General features: G+C 53.0%; 1 protein-coding gene and 1 pseudogene across 5 annotated transcripts; one reads left to right on the top strand and one right to left on the bottom strand.

The window, feature by feature from the left end:
* Positions 1-852: 852 nt before the first annotated feature.
* On the bottom strand, positions 853-1,215 carry LOC136157958 (cytochrome c oxidase subunit 7C, mitochondrial pseudogene; annotated as a pseudogene).
* A 2,232-nt stretch (positions 1,216-3,447) lies between these two features.
* On the top strand, positions 3,448-12,734 carry DUSP15 (dual specificity phosphatase 15). Of its 5 annotated transcripts, none has more exons than XM_065921805.1 (8): positions 3,479-3,708; positions 4,426-4,459; positions 5,115-5,173; positions 6,046-6,128; positions 8,261-8,310; positions 9,282-9,356; positions 10,400-10,571; positions 11,598-12,732. In XM_065921805.1, exons 3-8 carry the CDS (start codon positions 5,167-5,169, stop codon positions 11,868-11,870), a joined length of 660 nt encoding a protein of 219 aa, XP_065777877.1. In that variant the 5' UTR covers positions 3,479-3,708; positions 4,426-4,459; positions 5,115-5,166; the 3' UTR covers positions 11,871-12,732. The 5 variants fall into 5 exon arrangements, with proteins under 5 accessions (XP_065777875.1, XP_065777874.1, XP_065777877.1 ...); XM_065921804.1 differs by having other exon boundaries at positions 3,479-3,719; XM_065921803.1 differs by lacking the exon at positions 5,115-5,173 and having other exon boundaries at positions 3,448-3,708; positions 11,598-12,734.
* Positions 12,735-15,424: the final 2,690 nt, after the last annotated feature.

Below are 15,424 nucleotides of genomic sequence, written 5' to 3'. Positions count from 1 at the left end.
GGGTGTTTTAATGTGGTAGAGTTCTTTCCTACATGTGCTTTGAAAAAGTCAAGTAGAGGAACAGAGGGCTATGCGGTAACTAATCCCACATGAATGAGAAAACAGACCCTGGGGCTTTTGGTCACCTGCCCAGGTTCACACAGCTGTTAAGGCCAGGGTCATGAAGAGGAACTGGACTTCAGGCCCCCTTTTAGGCATTTCTTTAAGCTATCCATGGGGTGGAATATTCTGGGAAACTCAAATCATACATCTTTGGCGCAATATTTCATGTGTAACCTAGGGCCCAATAAATAATATTTATTGAATGGATAAATAGCCATGCTTTTACTTCTGAGGCACAGATAGTGATTTTCAAGGCAGGAAAACTGGGGGTCATCCTAGAATTCCTTCCTGTTCCCCATATCTAGTCTATTGCAAGTCAGCTACGCTGCCAAAATACCAATATGTGCTGCATCTGTCCCCTTCTTTCCGTTGAGTCCTGCCCCAAGGCCACAGAAACAGAGTCCAGAATCAAGATCCCCTCCGAAGCTGACTGAGCCCCTTTGTAACCTTGCCAAAAACCCTGATAGTCACTAACAAGCTTCCTGACTCCCAGTTAAGCAAAGATGCCCTTATTACACCCCAACCAATCACCTAACACCAACTGTCCAGCAGGAATTTTCTTTATCTTGAGACTATAAAAATTGGCTATTAACCCATGAAAACTGTTGACTTTCCCTGGTCTGTCAGGAGGTTGCCTCACTGAGCTCGCAGTGCCCACTTTATCTCTGCTGTTTGTTTGTTTGTTTTTTTTAAACAAGCTAAATCAAATACATATTTAATTAAGAAACTAATAATGCAATATTACCCAAATAAAATGTAAGCACGTGTTCAATTATCATGTTCCATATTTCAGAGAAGAGGCATTAAGGATTTATGCCATAAGTTTATTTACAAACATATCTAGGATGCTGAGTTCAAGGGTTTGATCCTTTTAATAGATTGCACCTCTTAATATGTTCCTCTTCCTATCTGTCTCATGGATTACTTTTTAAGCAGTTGGTGTCTTACTATAAAGAAAGGTGCAGCAAATCCAGACCCAAAGAGCAAAGTCATCATAGCTAGTAACCTCCACTTGTTTTCCACTGAAAATGGTATATTCTTCCCCAGACCCTCCTCGTAGTGGCTCCGACGAACCACAGAGGTTGTGAACCTCCGGATGCTCCGTCTCAACATAGCGCTGTTGGAAGCTCTACAAAAGATCCAGAGACTGAAGGCAGAAGAAATGGTGGTCGCAAACCCTGCTGTTTGTTCTTAATAAACTCACTCCATTCTGAAATGCCCTGTGTCTGAACATTCTTTTCCAACTGGTGCTTTGACTGCCTCAACACTTTCCAGCTTCTCAGCTCCCACTTATCCCAGGATACTGTATCTCTCACCATCTCTCCTGAAAACCTCCCTTCTTTGCCTCTCTAATCTACACTCCAGTTAGGGACCAGGGTGATCCATGTAAATCAGACGACATGGCCTCTCAGGTTAAAACTTTACTGTCAGGCTTTCCATCATGCCGAGAAGGAAACTATAAATACCCAATCATAGCCACACATGTTCTTTTTCTCTCTCCTCCTTAGCCTCAGACTTACCACTTCCCTTTGGACTCCTCCCCTCCAGTCCTACTGACTCTTCCCAAAGGCCAACCTTTCCCACCAAAGAGCCTTTGCTTGTGCAGTTCCTTCTGCTGGAAACCACTCTTTAAACACCCATGTCCTTCTTACACGTCAGGTCTTATCTCAAATGTCACCTGTTTAGAGTTCTTCCTGTCCCCCATTTTGTTTCTTCCATAGCACATTTCCATTGTTTGCAAATGCTTTTTGTCTATTTGCTTGTTTTGTTTGCCTTCCTTCTTAGCCCAGATATCCAATATGGAGCTACCAGCCACATATGGCATTAAGCACTTGACATGTGGCTAATCTGAACTGAGATGTGCTCCAAGTGTAAAATATGCACTGGATTTTGAAGACAGAATACAATTAAAAGAATGTAAAATATGTCATTAATAATGTTTAACTAGTGAGTACACATTGAAATGATTATATTTTTGCTATTCTGGGTCAAATAAAACCATTAGTAACAACCTGTTTCTTTCTACATTTTTAATGTGGCTACTAGAGAATTTATGATAACCCATGTGGCTTGCATTGTATTTCTACTGGGCAACGCCGCTCTAGGCCATCAGCCAAAAAGGTAGGAACCACCACCACCTTACCTACCTCTGTGTCAATACCATATAGAGGGTACTAAGTATCTGTTGGATAATTTAGTTTTTATGAGAACCCTGGACACACACCTGAGACAGGCAGTTCTATGTACACTGCGAATTTGAGGAAGAAAGAAACACTTTGATTTTCCTCCAGTCACTGTATTTCAAACAGGCTCCGTGGACTCTGTCCCCACCTTCCTTCTGCAGTCACCCACTACTGTAGATGGAGAGGGGCAGGTGACTGCTGGAGGAGCAGAGCTGGTTTGGGGGCTCCCATTTCAGTCCCCCAGGAGGTGTGTGTTCTCAATTATTTCGCATTCTCCAGCTTTGGTCCCAGCAGTAACACACTGAGACATACAGTCAGTAGCTGGGAGCCCAAGGGGATTTGCCCAGGGTCACTGCACCGGTCATAGGTGAATGAATAGGGCCTGGAACCTTGGTCTCCATACCCACCTTTCCAGACTCCTGCCTCTCACTACATCCTCTTGCAGTCTCCTTTACTGCAAAGGGCTCAGGTGACCATAACCCTCACTCATCTCCCTCTCCTCACGTGTACCTCTGATTTATGGGAGCTCCTAAGTAGAGGTATGCCTGGCCCCAGGAAAGCTGACCCAGATGATACCCTCCTCAGAGGCCAGAGTATGAGAGGAAGAGACGGGAGGATGACTGGATGAATGGACAGACGGACCAGTGAATGGATGGAGTGGAGGATGGGAGACAGACCAGCTGCAGGAGACTGGGAGGAGGCTGGATGGCGGGTAGGATGCCTGCATGGGGGCGGGGCAGGAGGGTGTACAAAGGGAAGGAATTACCCACTTTTCTCGCCTCACACAGAATCTGAAGATCAGAGGACCCCTAGCGATCCAAATCCAGCCCCCGTCACGTTTCTACCAGAAAACCGAGGAGGCCGAAGAAGCCCGGCGTTTTGCCCCAGGGCCCCATAGGGAGGGCCGGGCCGAGCCGGAACTGGGATCCGTGTCTCTGGGCCCCGCGGCTGGGGGGCTCTCTCCGCCCCCATCCGCCGCCCTCCCCTCCCCGAGCCTGACGGTGCCAGGGCGGGGGGAGCGCCCCCAGCCCCCACCTCCGGAGGCGGAGGCCCCACGCGGCCCCAACAAGCTGTCGTTGTCCCGCGGGCCCCGGGCCCGGCACACTGGGGCTTTGTCCAGCCCCCCGCCGCGACCCACGGGTCGGGGTGGGGGGGCGCCCCACATGACCGAAGGGGTAGGAGGAGCCTGTGGCGGCGGCGGCGGCAGCGGCTCCGGCATTTCCCTCCCTGGCCGGGGGGCGGCGGGCGGCGGCGGCGGCGGCGGCTGGGCAGAGCTGGGCCAAGCTGCGGACGCCGGGCCCCCCGATCGCCGCCAGGCTGCAGGCGCCGGGCCCGGGCCGTCAGGGCAGCTGTGACCCTTGCGTTCAGCGGGTGGCGAGCTGGGGGTGCTCCCGGAACCCCGTCCCCGGGATCATGGGGAATGGTATGACCAAGGTAGGGGGCCGAGATGGCGCAGCCCGCCGCTGGCCGCCCCCAGCCCCGGCCGGGCGCCGGCCTCTGAGCTTTTGGCTCTTGCTGTCTGTGTGTGTGTGTATTTCTCCGTCTCCCCGGGACTCTGAGAGCAGACTTCAATGTCTGTCTCTCTCGGGGTGTATCTCTGTCTCTGACTGTCTCTCCGTGTCTCTGTGACTCTGTATTTCTTGCTGTGTCTTTCTGTGGCTCTCTGTCAACCCTAGGCTCTATCTCACCCTGAGTCCCTTTCTCTGTCTCCTTGTGTCTCTGCCTTCCTTGGCTCTGTCCCCCTGGACTCTCTAGTGCTGTTTCTCCCTCCTTCCCCACCCGGACCCCCACACCCCCATGCCTCTGCACGACCCCCCCCCCACATGCCCATCCTTCCCACCGCCCCCCCGTCAGAATTCTCCACCACCTACCTGCTACCTGCCAAGCCCACCTCTCCATTCACCCCTCCCCTGTACTCCTCCACTCTCTTTCCCTAGGTCTTTGCGCGCCCCTCCTTTTTCCTCTCCCCCTACCCAAGCTGGCCTCCCTTGGTGGCCCACCTCGGCCGCCCTCCCTAGACCCCTCTCACAGAGAAAGAGGACTCTGCTCCTTGAGTCCTGAGGGTCAGACACTCTTCCGGAGTCTCAGGGGACCTGTCCTGCACCCCTGCTGGTTGACCCCCTGCCTGTCTCTCCTGTAGGTACTTCCTGGACTCTACCTCGGAAACTTCATTGGTGAGCACAGCCCACTCTGTCCCAAGGCCCTGGCACGCTCCCTGTCCCAGGCCTGTGTCCACCATTCACGCTCTGGCCCACGCACCCTGGACATGCTCAGGAATGGGGCTGGGGGCAGGGACGTGATGCCAGGCTGGGAGCAGGGAAGAACTCATGAGGTCTAAGGGGGACGAGGGTGGAGGAGCGGCCCCAGTGCAAAGCGCTCAGAGCACTGGACGCCGGGCAAGCCTGCACCTGCTGGGAGCCTCAGCGTCTGCCTCAGCACAAGGCCTACCCCCGCCTCTAAGGGTTTTTCTGGTCTTGAGGTTCTGGGCTGAGGTCTGTTTGGAGGTGTTGCTTCTAGCTGGGGAAGCTGGGAACATTTCCTGGCACAACCTCCTCAGAGGAGAGGTCTCTAGAGACTGGACTCTACCTCAGAAGCTTCACTGGTGAGCAGTGCCTGCTCTGTCCCAAGGCCACGGCACTCTGCCTGTCCCAGACCTGTGCTAAGGCACAGGCTGGTCTGGAGCTTGGGAGACCAGAGGCAGGAGAAGTCACTTCCATCGGTGGAGTCAGAAAAAGCTTCGGGGAGGGAGGGACATCTGCCTGGGGCAGAGCTTTCTCCCTCGATCCTGTCCTCCCTGGGCTTAGGGGCTCCCTCTCTCCTAAACCCTAGTCCCTTCCTCCCTGGGAGCTTCCTCAGCAGCTCACACCACATCGACTTCTGAATGTTTGGTAAGTAAGATCTGAATCCTTTTAAAGTGTGTAGGCCCATGAGGGCAGGGGTCATGAAGTTGACCCCACAGTGCCATGCCTAGCCAAGGGTGCACATAATAAACAGTCAATGTGGTGGATGATGAAGTGGGCATGGAGTGGAGATAGAGTGTTATTTACTTTACTGATAAAAGAGCTTCATACGCTGGGAATCCAGCCCCTATGATGGTCACTGAGAGCTGTGGTGGGCATCTCCCTGGGTCTTGTTTCATTTAACTTTACAGATACAGATACACTATTTAAAACAAAAAATGGAAGTCTATTCTGCATGCTATTCTGTAGCCTGTGTTTCACATTTAATAATATATTGTGGACTTCCTTGCACGTCAGCACGTAGAGATCCTTTTAGTGGCTGCAGAATATTCAAGTATGAATATGCCATTATTTATCCAGTCCCTTTTTGGGTTGTTCCCATTTTTAACTATTCCTGATGTGTTCACGGTCATAAGGAGAGAACGTGGTCTTCTCCCACACAGTTTTCCATGTGAGTTCATTCTTCTGTAGTCAAGATTCCTAAAAGTAGAATTGCCTGGTCAAGAATATGCCAGGAAAGAGTGTTTGCGATGGGAAGAACAGGGCGGGGCAAAGCTGAGGAGGTGCTGGACTGTTACCTGTGGGTACCCCAGTGGTAAGACTGAAGCCTAGGGGTATGGTGGGACCTGTCATGCTGGGGGCAAGAGGTGGCGAAGGAGCAGGGCGCTAGCGGAGGGTGGGCAAAGGTGGAGAGGGAGGGACCAGGAGGAGAGCAGGGCGGTGAGCTTCTGCCTCACTTGACTGTCGGGAACATGTAAATCACACCTGCCAGGTTGGCTCAGACATCCTGTTTCTTTCAGATGCCAAAGACACAGATCAGCTAGGCCGGAATAAGATCACACACATCATCTCCATCCACGAGTCACCCCAGCCTCTGTTGCAGGTATGCATTACCCCCACCCCAGGGCTGTGCATAGAGGGGGAGGGGTACTTTACATCCCCACAGCACCCATTTATCAAGTACCAACTAGGTGCCAGGTCCTATTCCGGCACATGGGCCTTCCTGAGCCATGCTAACTCATTTGGTTAAAAACTGATCTGTTTTCCATTAGCATCCCTACTTGCTCCCTCTTTGGCAACTGAGGACCAGAGAGGTAAAGTAACCTGCCTAAGGACACACATCTAGGAAGCTTAGCTCCTTAGCTAAGGAGCTAAGTCCTCACAGGGGCTTCCCATTGTCCCAACTGAATAGATGATTCTGGGCTCTGCATCTTACTTGTGACCTGAGGCTATGATTTTACCCATCTGGGCCTCTGATCCCTCAGCCCTGTCTGTCCCCAGGAAGCTGCGAGATGGTGAAGATGCTTTGCACACTGGCCTCCACTGGGAGGGGTTGGTGCTGGTATTATCAAGTCCTAGAAAAGACAGGGTGAGGGTTATGACCTAAAGTAGGAAAGGAGGAAAGTAGGAAAGGTAGAGTCCAGAGGTCTGAATTCATATCTTGACCACATTCTCTCTGGAACCTTGGGCCCAGGACTTCACCTCTCTAGACGTCAGTTGTCTGAAAAAGGGGAATTTTATAACAGTTCCTACCCCACTGGGCTGTTGAGAGCCACATAATAAGTATTCAATAAATTATAGCTGATATAATAACAAAGTTAATCATATTCTCAACCTATAAACAGAGCCCCTTCCTTCTTATCTGTTAGGGTCTGGGTCACCCACTGAAGGGAAGAAACAGTGGGTAGAAAGGGGCTCTGGAGATCTGAGATCCAGCCCCGCTTCTGTCACAGATTTGCTCTGTGACCTTGGGCAGGGTCCTCCCCCTCTCTGGGCCTAAGTTTCCCCTTGTGTCAGATTTGATGGTCTCTAAGAGCAACCTCTGATAATCTTTGGTTCTCAGTGTCATTTGAAGAAGAAATTTCCAGGTCAGTGGAGTCTGTTTTTGCTTTATAGGAGAGGCTTGTTTTGGAGTATTTGGAGAATGCAGTCACTAGAGTGCCTGGGGATGCTGTCTAGGCATGACTATATTTACTAATGAAATGATAGCTAGCAAAATGAGTCCTTGCTCCCACAGCCCTCCCCTCTCGTCATCAGCATCTCCCTCTCCATCCATCAGAGAATTTACCAGTCAGGGTTTGATAATGCCCAAGAAGTTCAAGGCCGATTGTGTTGCAAACTGAAATTGCAAACTTTGCAAAAGATGCAGGCTCAAGTGACCTTGGGGAGGGCGTGCGCGTTATAGAGAAGGGCTGGAATTTCACACAAGCCACTAACAGATGAGGGCCTGGCCAGGGGGTCCCTGAGTCACTGGCTGGAGGTGGGCCAGGCCCTTGAAAAGAGACATTTGAATATCAAAGGACGAAGTGAGGTCCTTGAGAAAAGTGCCTCTTGGAATGTGGGCAGAACTCATCTTTAAGATCTTGTGTGAAGGTTGGGCATGATGTCAGAGCACGTTTGTTGGAGAAATTACTGACAATTCATACCTTGATTATTTTAATAATTAGTACAGAGTTGGGAAGATGCCCTGGAGGAAGGCATGGCAAACCACTCCAATATTCTTGCCTGGAGAATCCCATGGACAGAGGAGCCTGGTGGGCTACAGTCTATGGGGTCACAAAGAGTTAGACACGACTGAAGCGCCTTAGCATACACAGATATTTATAACCACAGTTCATGAACTAAAAGCTTATCTTCATAGGTTTTGTTTCTTTTCAAGATAATAAAATCTACTCTGCCCTTCTTACTGTGTAATTTTGTAATCCTCACATGGAGGGGAGTCACTTTAAGTGACCCTTTCCCAGCTGTTAAATAAAAGGTCCCTGGGCCCTTTTTTGGCAGGTGCCCAAGCCACCCATGGGGTTAGGATACTATCTTCTCAGAAGGTTCTGGAACCATAGGTGGTCAGACCTGAGAGGCTCTCAGAGAAGGTGTCTATCCTCTGGGCAGAGACAACAGTGGCCCAGAGAGGGGCAGGAACTGGCCCAGAGTCGCGAGGTGCTTGGGAGGCCCAGGCTGGGGTCAGGGGGTGCAGGCAAGGGCTGCCCACTGCCCACGTGTGTTTTGTACTTGCAGGACATAACCTACCTTCGCATCTCAGTGGCCGACGCCCCTGAGGTACCCATGTAAGTTCCTCTGAACGGTCTGGACAGCTGCCTCCTGTGGTGGGAGGAGGGAGGGTGAGAGGTGGCCTGAGAGAAGACAGAGAAGACTCAGGCCCCAGAGCTGCCCTGGGGACCCCAGCACAGGCGGTCTCCCAGACTGCTCTGACTCTCAGCCACGTCCTTGCCTATGCCGCTGGCCAAGCCTTAACCTCCCAGAAGAGCCCAGTGTCCTCAGCTATGAATGGAGAAAGCACCCTGTCCCTCAGGCTCAGATGCCCCCGTGGGTTTGAAAGGGTCAGGCTCAGCCTGTTCCTGGCCTTGGACTTAGGAATCTGGGTCCTGGCCAGGCTTTGCCATTTACTTGCTATGTGACTTTGGACAAATCACTTCCCCTCTCTGAGAGAGAAAATGGGTGTGTGGGGGGTGGGGGTCTGTCATCATCAAGGAAGACTTTCAAGGATCAGATGGTACAGGCTGAGGCTCTAAGACAGGGCCTGGAATGTAATGGGGGCTCAGAAAGCAAGATTGTTTGTGTTATTAGTAGTAGGGGCCCCCAGCCTGTGGGGGACCCAGACAGACACTCCTGCCCCTTGGGAATCTTGCTCCCAACCCCACTGCTGACTGTTATTGTCCCCAGGTGCTCTGATTGTAGACCCCAGAGGGGTGGGACTCCTCCCGCCCATTTCCTTGAAAGATCAAGATGAATCCTCCGTGAAAACAGGATCCACAGGACCCGTTGAGGAGGTGCTCCTGCCTCTCTGGTGGGATTTCATCCAAGGCCTCTCTCCCCGCCTGAAATGCCACCATTATTGCACACACACTTCTCCACCTGCACTGCCACATCGGCCCCTAGTCACCTCACGTGCCAGCTGACTTGAGGACCCAGGGCTGTTTATCTGTCTCTTGCCATCCCAGAAGTGGGGGGTGGGGACAGCTTCTTGGAGACCTGTGCCCATCCCCAGCACTCAGTACCTTCTTGCTTTCTTCTCTAGCAAAAAGCACTTCAAGGAATGTATCAACTTCATCCACTGTTGCCGCCTCAATGGGGGAAACTGCCTTGTACACTGGTGAGTTAGGAGGGGTGTGGGGGGAGGGGAAGTGAGTGTCCTCCATCCTGAACACACCCTCATCCTGCAGGGAGTGCAGCCTGTGATGGGTCTTCTGCAGCCTGTCACCATGCCTGCCACTCCACCATTCATCTGACAGTCCCCAACTGTGGTCAGATAGCTGTTTCTCCCTGAGACTCAATTTTCTCATCTGTAAAATGGGGGACAGACTGTTGACCTGATGGGCTATTGGGAGGAATAGGAGAAGTCCTGCAGGTAGTTCAGCATCCTGCAGTAGTTCCGGCTCCTTCTCTTCCCCTCCAGCCTTGGAGGCTATAGTATAGGGCAGTGAGGAGCCCCAGGCTGGGAGATGGGACCTTTGAGTTTTCCCAGGACCCCCTGGCCCTGTTGATGTCATTCATCCCATGACTTCTCACCATGCTTGCTTCAGGGAAGCTCTGCCTGAGCCCCAGATGTAGGGACACCTTCTCTAGCCTGTCTCTCCCCCTCTCTCCTTGCCTTTCTTCAGCTTCACTGGTCATCTCTCCATTCTTCAAGTCCATTTGGATCCCACTCACATGGTCTTTGTACACTGCCGGGATATTCTTAACAATCCTTACCCATCTTTCAGGATTCAGCTTGTTGTCACTTCTTTAGGAACCCATTCCCTAATCCTCCACGTCCCTTCCACTAGATGAATACCTCTTCCTATACCATCTCCTAGCCTCTGGATCCATCTTTAAAGCAGTTATCACCACCTGAAATTGTCTCCCTGGTTAGTGTCTTGTCTCTCCCAACCATCTTATAAGCCCCAGGCTGGCAGAGACCATTTCTGTTTTATTCCTAACTATATCCCCAGTACCTGAAAAATCACAGATGGTCACGAAACATGCCAGGCAGAGGGTATAGCAAAGGCAAAACTTGGATGTGAGAAGACAGGTTTTGGTAGGTTCCTTGTAGTTGGAGCTCAGGAGGCAAAGTAGGAGAGCTGAGTGTGGATTGTGTCCCAGGGGACACAGAGGAGACTGGGCCTAACCTGAAGTCTTGGGGGTGTGGTGTCCCAGTTTTGCAGGCATCTCCCGAAGCACCACCATCGTGACGGCGTATGTGATGACTGTGACGGGGCTAAGCTGGAGGGACGTGCTTGAAGCCATCAAGGCCACTCGGCCCATTGCCAACCCCAACCCAGGCTTTAGGCAGCAGCTTGAGGAGTTTGGCTGGGGCAGTTCCCGGAAGGTAGGGGCTGCGGCTCAGTGGTAAAGAATCCGCCAATGCAGGGGACGCAGGTTCAATCCCTGGGGCTGGGAATAAATCCTGGAGGAGGATATGGCAACCCATTCCAGTATTCTTGACTGGGAAACCCCATGGACAGAGGAGCCTGGTGGGCTACACATGGGGTTGCAAAGAGTTGGACACGACTGAGCAACTAAGCAATAACAGGGGCAGGGGCTGGGGCAGGGGTGCGAGACTTCTTAGTTGAGCTGAGCACTGATTGGAAAGAATTTCACCTGTGCTTCAGACCTGGCAGATTTTTCTGAGGTCTTGAACTTGTGGCTCTTGAGCTAACTTAGCCCCTAGGTGTTTGGACAGCCAGAGGTTTTCTTTTTTTTAGCTTAGGATGTGTATACCCATGGGCCAGATTATGGACCCTTCAATTTGGCCAAGTGCCAGCAATGCCCACTCTGCCTGCCTGAAACCTGAAGGCATTTGAGCCTCTGGCTCCTTTGGGGAGAACTGTCCAGTCCCTACTCCACCCCTGGGTCAAAGCAATTCCTTCTCCTGTGCCCACTGGGCAGATGGCACGTGGAGATGTCAGGGACTGAGCCCACCCTCCCACCTCCCTGGAACAAGAGATGAGAAAGTGAGAGAGAGAAGCAGCCAGTGTAAGAAGCCAGGCTGGTTCCGAGAGACTTGTCTGCAAGGCTGTATTAGGAAAGAGGCAAGGAAGAGGGCCTGGCTGGTTGTTGTGCAGGCTGGGGAGGGCTTAGTGTGGTCCCACTGTGCAGGTGAGGTGGGGGGTCACTTCGGTAGGTCTGGAAGTTGGAGTGTCAAAGGGGAAGGAGGGGACTCAGGGAGAGGGAAGGGACTCGGAGGGAGAGGGGGCTCAATGAGGGGGATGGAGACCCCAAGGGAAGCTAAGAGGATGCTCAGGAAGGGGAGGGGCTTAGCGAGTTGTGGGGAGCTAGTAGAAGAGCAGAAGCCCTGAGGATGGAGAGGGGACCCCGGGGCCGGGCACCGACCCCGTCCCTCTTCCCGCCCCAGCTTCGCCGGCAGCTGGAGGAGCGCTTTGGCGAGAGCCCTTTCCGAGACGAGGAGGAGGTGCGCGCGCTGCTGCCGCTGTGCAAGCGCTGCCGGCAGGGCTCGGCGAGCGCGGCCGCTTCCCCGGCGCCCAACTCCACGGCCTCGGAGGGGACCCTGCAGCGCCTGGTGCCGCGCTCGCCCCGGGAGGCCCACCGGCCGCTGCCGCTGCTGGCGCGCGTCAAGCAGACTTTCTCCTGCCTCCCGCGGTGTCTGTCCCGCAAAGGCAGCAAGTGAGGATCCCGCCCCCGCCGTGGCGCCCCTCGTCCTCCCGACTGGTCCCCCTTCTGGGATCGTCCGGGCCTCTCACGGCCTTCAGGAGGGGCCCAGCGCCCGTGGGAGCGAGCGCCGCGGCGGCCTGACCCCTGCCCCTGCCCCTCTGCCCGCCTGGCTTGTCTGCGTCCGCAGTCCGTGTGTCCATCTGTGTGTGTGGCTCTGTGTCTGGGCCGGCCTGCTGCAGCCACCTGGTGCCTTAGTCCTTGGGCTGGGGGAGGGTGCACCCGCGCCTCCCCCCCGCCCCGCCCCATTGCAGGCGGCGGGAGTGGGAGTGGGGGAGGGGGAGGGTTGGATGGGCCTGGAGGATATTAAAGAGACACAGAAGCTGCCGGTCAGATCTCGTCTCCCAGTCATTCAGTCCTTGAGCTAAGGGGCGGGGGGCTGTTCCTGTCGCCTGCAGGAAACGAGAATGGGAGGAAGTTTGCATCCTCCTACGGCCTGCGGAGCCTGCCATCTTCCCGGCACTGCAGTGTGCTGCGCTGAAATTCCACTTCCTTTATCCTTACAGCTATCTCTCCCTGGAGCCCTGGTCTCCTGAAAAGGCCCCCAACTCCTCGTTCTCTTTGAACCCCCTGCCCCCTGGCTGAACCCCTTTCTGAACCTCACCTCTTCCTCCCCAGCTCCCTTCCTTTCCCTAGCCACAAATCCTAGCTAGTAAAGGTATAGAAGTAGTACCTCCCTCATGCCTGATTTTTTTACTTAAATGAGTTCACTTAATCCTCGGGGAGGAAACAAGTTCAGAGAAGTCGGGCAGCTTGTCCAAGGACACACAGCCAGAGTAGGGGAAGCTGGATGTGACCCTAGACAGTCTGTGTCGCATGACAGTTGTTAAAAAGCAGCTCCTTCTGGTCTTGAAGGTTACCGGCCAGGAGGACCCACCCCTGGCTAGTGGGAATGACCCTTCCCAGAGTTTAAAGGCCCGCGGAGCATTGAGAAGGGAGGGCCTCAGGGCAGCCCAAGAAAGCAGCAGACTGACTGAGGATGAACAATGGCCACCTGAGCTTATTTTTCCTAAACTAAAATTAACTTAGAGTTAAGAGGGATCTGAAATTTCTGTAGTCTAATAATCACCTATACAGGGGTTCTTATGATGCATCAAGACCTGGGGGTGATGGGGGAGGCCCAGATTCCAGGATTGGGGGTGGGAGATGGGTGAAATAACCTTCACCTGCTGCCGAACCTCCCCCTCAGCATTCATGCTATGGAAGTTCATTGAGTACCTACTGTGTGCCAGGCCATGAGCTGGGCACTGAAGACACAGCAGTGAGCAAGCCTCTGCACTCATGTTGCTGACATTCTGATGGGAAAGTCCCTGGATAAACAGATAAACCAAAGAAAAACTACGTTTGGTAGTGAGGGAGGGAACTGCTTTGCTGTGTGTGTGGAAGCATTTCAGGCAGAGGGTACAATACCTGAAGAGGCCTGAGGTAGGATGGTGTATGGAGAGCAGGGTGGTAGGACTCACCAGAGTGCAGGGAGCCTGCGGTCCTCCTAAGTGGTTAGTGGTGCCTCCACCCACCGGGTTTAAAACATCTTTGTGTTTCTGCTGGTGTCGCTCCCTATTTAAAAGCCCCCATTGCCCTCTGGGCTTCCCTGGCGGCTCAGTGGTGGAGATGCAGGTTGGACCTCTGGGTTGGGAACATCCCCTGGAGGATGGCATGGCAACCCACTCCAATATTCTTGCTAGGGAATTCTTGCTAGGAAGAACCTGGCGGACTGCAGTCCTTGGGGTCACAAGGAGTCGGACACGACTGAAACAACTGAGCACACACAATTATCTCTGTCATCTCTAGGAGAAAACAAAACCCCTTGATAGGATATTCCAGGTCCTTCATGATGCTCCCTGGCCCCCTCATCATTACCTTCACCACATTCTGGCTCAATAGCTGCAATAATATTATCACTCATTTATTGAGCACTCTGTGTGGGTCAGGCAATGTGCTGGACACTGGACCTGCATCGCATGGAATCTGCAAGCGGCCCTATGAAGTAGGCTTTGCTATTTAACAGATGAAGACTTGGTGCCCAAGATAGTCAGCTAGCAAGTGGGGGGGCTGGGATTGAAATCCAGGCAGTCAGGCTGTGGACCCCATCCTCCTCGTTACTATGACTCTGCCCCCTGCCCTGAAAAAAATGAAGAGATGGCCTGACACAATCAAGTCTCCTGTTTAGATGCAAGTATTACTCTTGTATTTAACCATCTGAAATTCTCTGTGCCCCTTTGGAGCCCTGCAGTTCTGAGTTTGAATCCTGGCTGTGACTGTAGAAGGGTCAGAACTGGGTGGCTGCTGCCATATGAGGAGAGAGTGGGGAGCATGAAGAAAGCTCCCTGACAGGTACCCACGAGGGACAGTGCCCAGCCTCTGGTCAATGCTGGCCCCCATCTAGTGCAGTGCTGGCTGCTGGGAGGGCTGGTTTCTCCCTCTCAGAGCCGCAGTTTCCCCAGGTACACAGCCAGCGTGGAGCAGTCTGAGCTCCTTGACCTTTTTCATATCATGATCCCCCTTTGACAGTTTAATGAAAGATACGTGCATGCTAAGTCACTTCAGTCGTGTCTGACTCTTTGCGACCCTGTGAGCTGTAGCCTGCCAAGCTGCACTGTCCATGGGATTCTCCAAGAAAGAATACTGGAGTGGATTGCCGTGCCCTTCTCCAGGGGATCTTCCCGACCCAGGGATTGAACCCTCGTCTCTTACGTCTCCCGAATTGGCAGGTGAATTCTTTACCACCAGCGCCACCCAGAAAAAATACGTAGAGATGAAAACATTGCATATACTTCTGATGGGGGGTGGCGGGGTAGTGGTATCACAGACCCCACCAGGAATCTATAAACTCCAGGTGCAGCTGTTGGGAGGCAGTGTGGGACACCGTTTAGGCTCCTGGACTCTGAGGGCAGAGAGTCCCGTTTTCAGATACTGGCTCCCCCGGGCACTAACTGGGTGACCTCAGTCTTCTAATGACAAAATCAGTAATTTTACTCATCTCATGCTGTTGAGACATGTAAGCAATTGAGACACTGCAGGAAAGCTGGACCAGGCACCTCGGGGAGTGGTCAGAAGAAGGGGACTCCCAGTATTTAAGGACATATTTCTCTAAGGGTGGCTCATGGATCACCTGGATCAGAATACCATGGGGGTCTTGTTTAAAATGCACGTTCCTGGACTTCTTGCCCAGGAAATCTGATTCTGCAGGTCTATGTTGGAGGCTGGAAGTGTGCATTTTTAAACCAGTCTCTGCCTCCTAGTTCTGCCCGGAATTAGTTTGGTATGCTTTTCCCACCTCTTCAGTCCTGGTCCTGGAAAGAGGCTAAGTTTCCCGGAGGCTGGGAAGAAAGAAAAACAGGTGCAGGGATGGCGCAAGGGACACCCTGGGTGCGCGTCCCCGCCCCCACTTCTCCCGGTCCAGGGACGGGTAGAACCCGGGGCTACTTCACCCTGTACCCTCCAGTGGATCTTGGCTTCCCACGGTATTCTAGGCTGCCCGCTGTGTGAGGACTGATGCCCTCCAGGCCAGGC

This window comes from Muntiacus reevesi, chromosome 2, assembly GCF_963930625.1.
Source record: "Muntiacus reevesi chromosome 2, mMunRee1.1, whole genome shotgun sequence".
In the NCBI taxonomy this organism is placed as follows: Eukaryota; Metazoa; Chordata; class Mammalia; order Artiodactyla; family Cervidae; genus Muntiacus; species Muntiacus reevesi.
The sequence above is the reverse complement of the archived record's forward strand: the minus strand, read 5'-3'. Positions and strand labels throughout refer to the sequence as shown.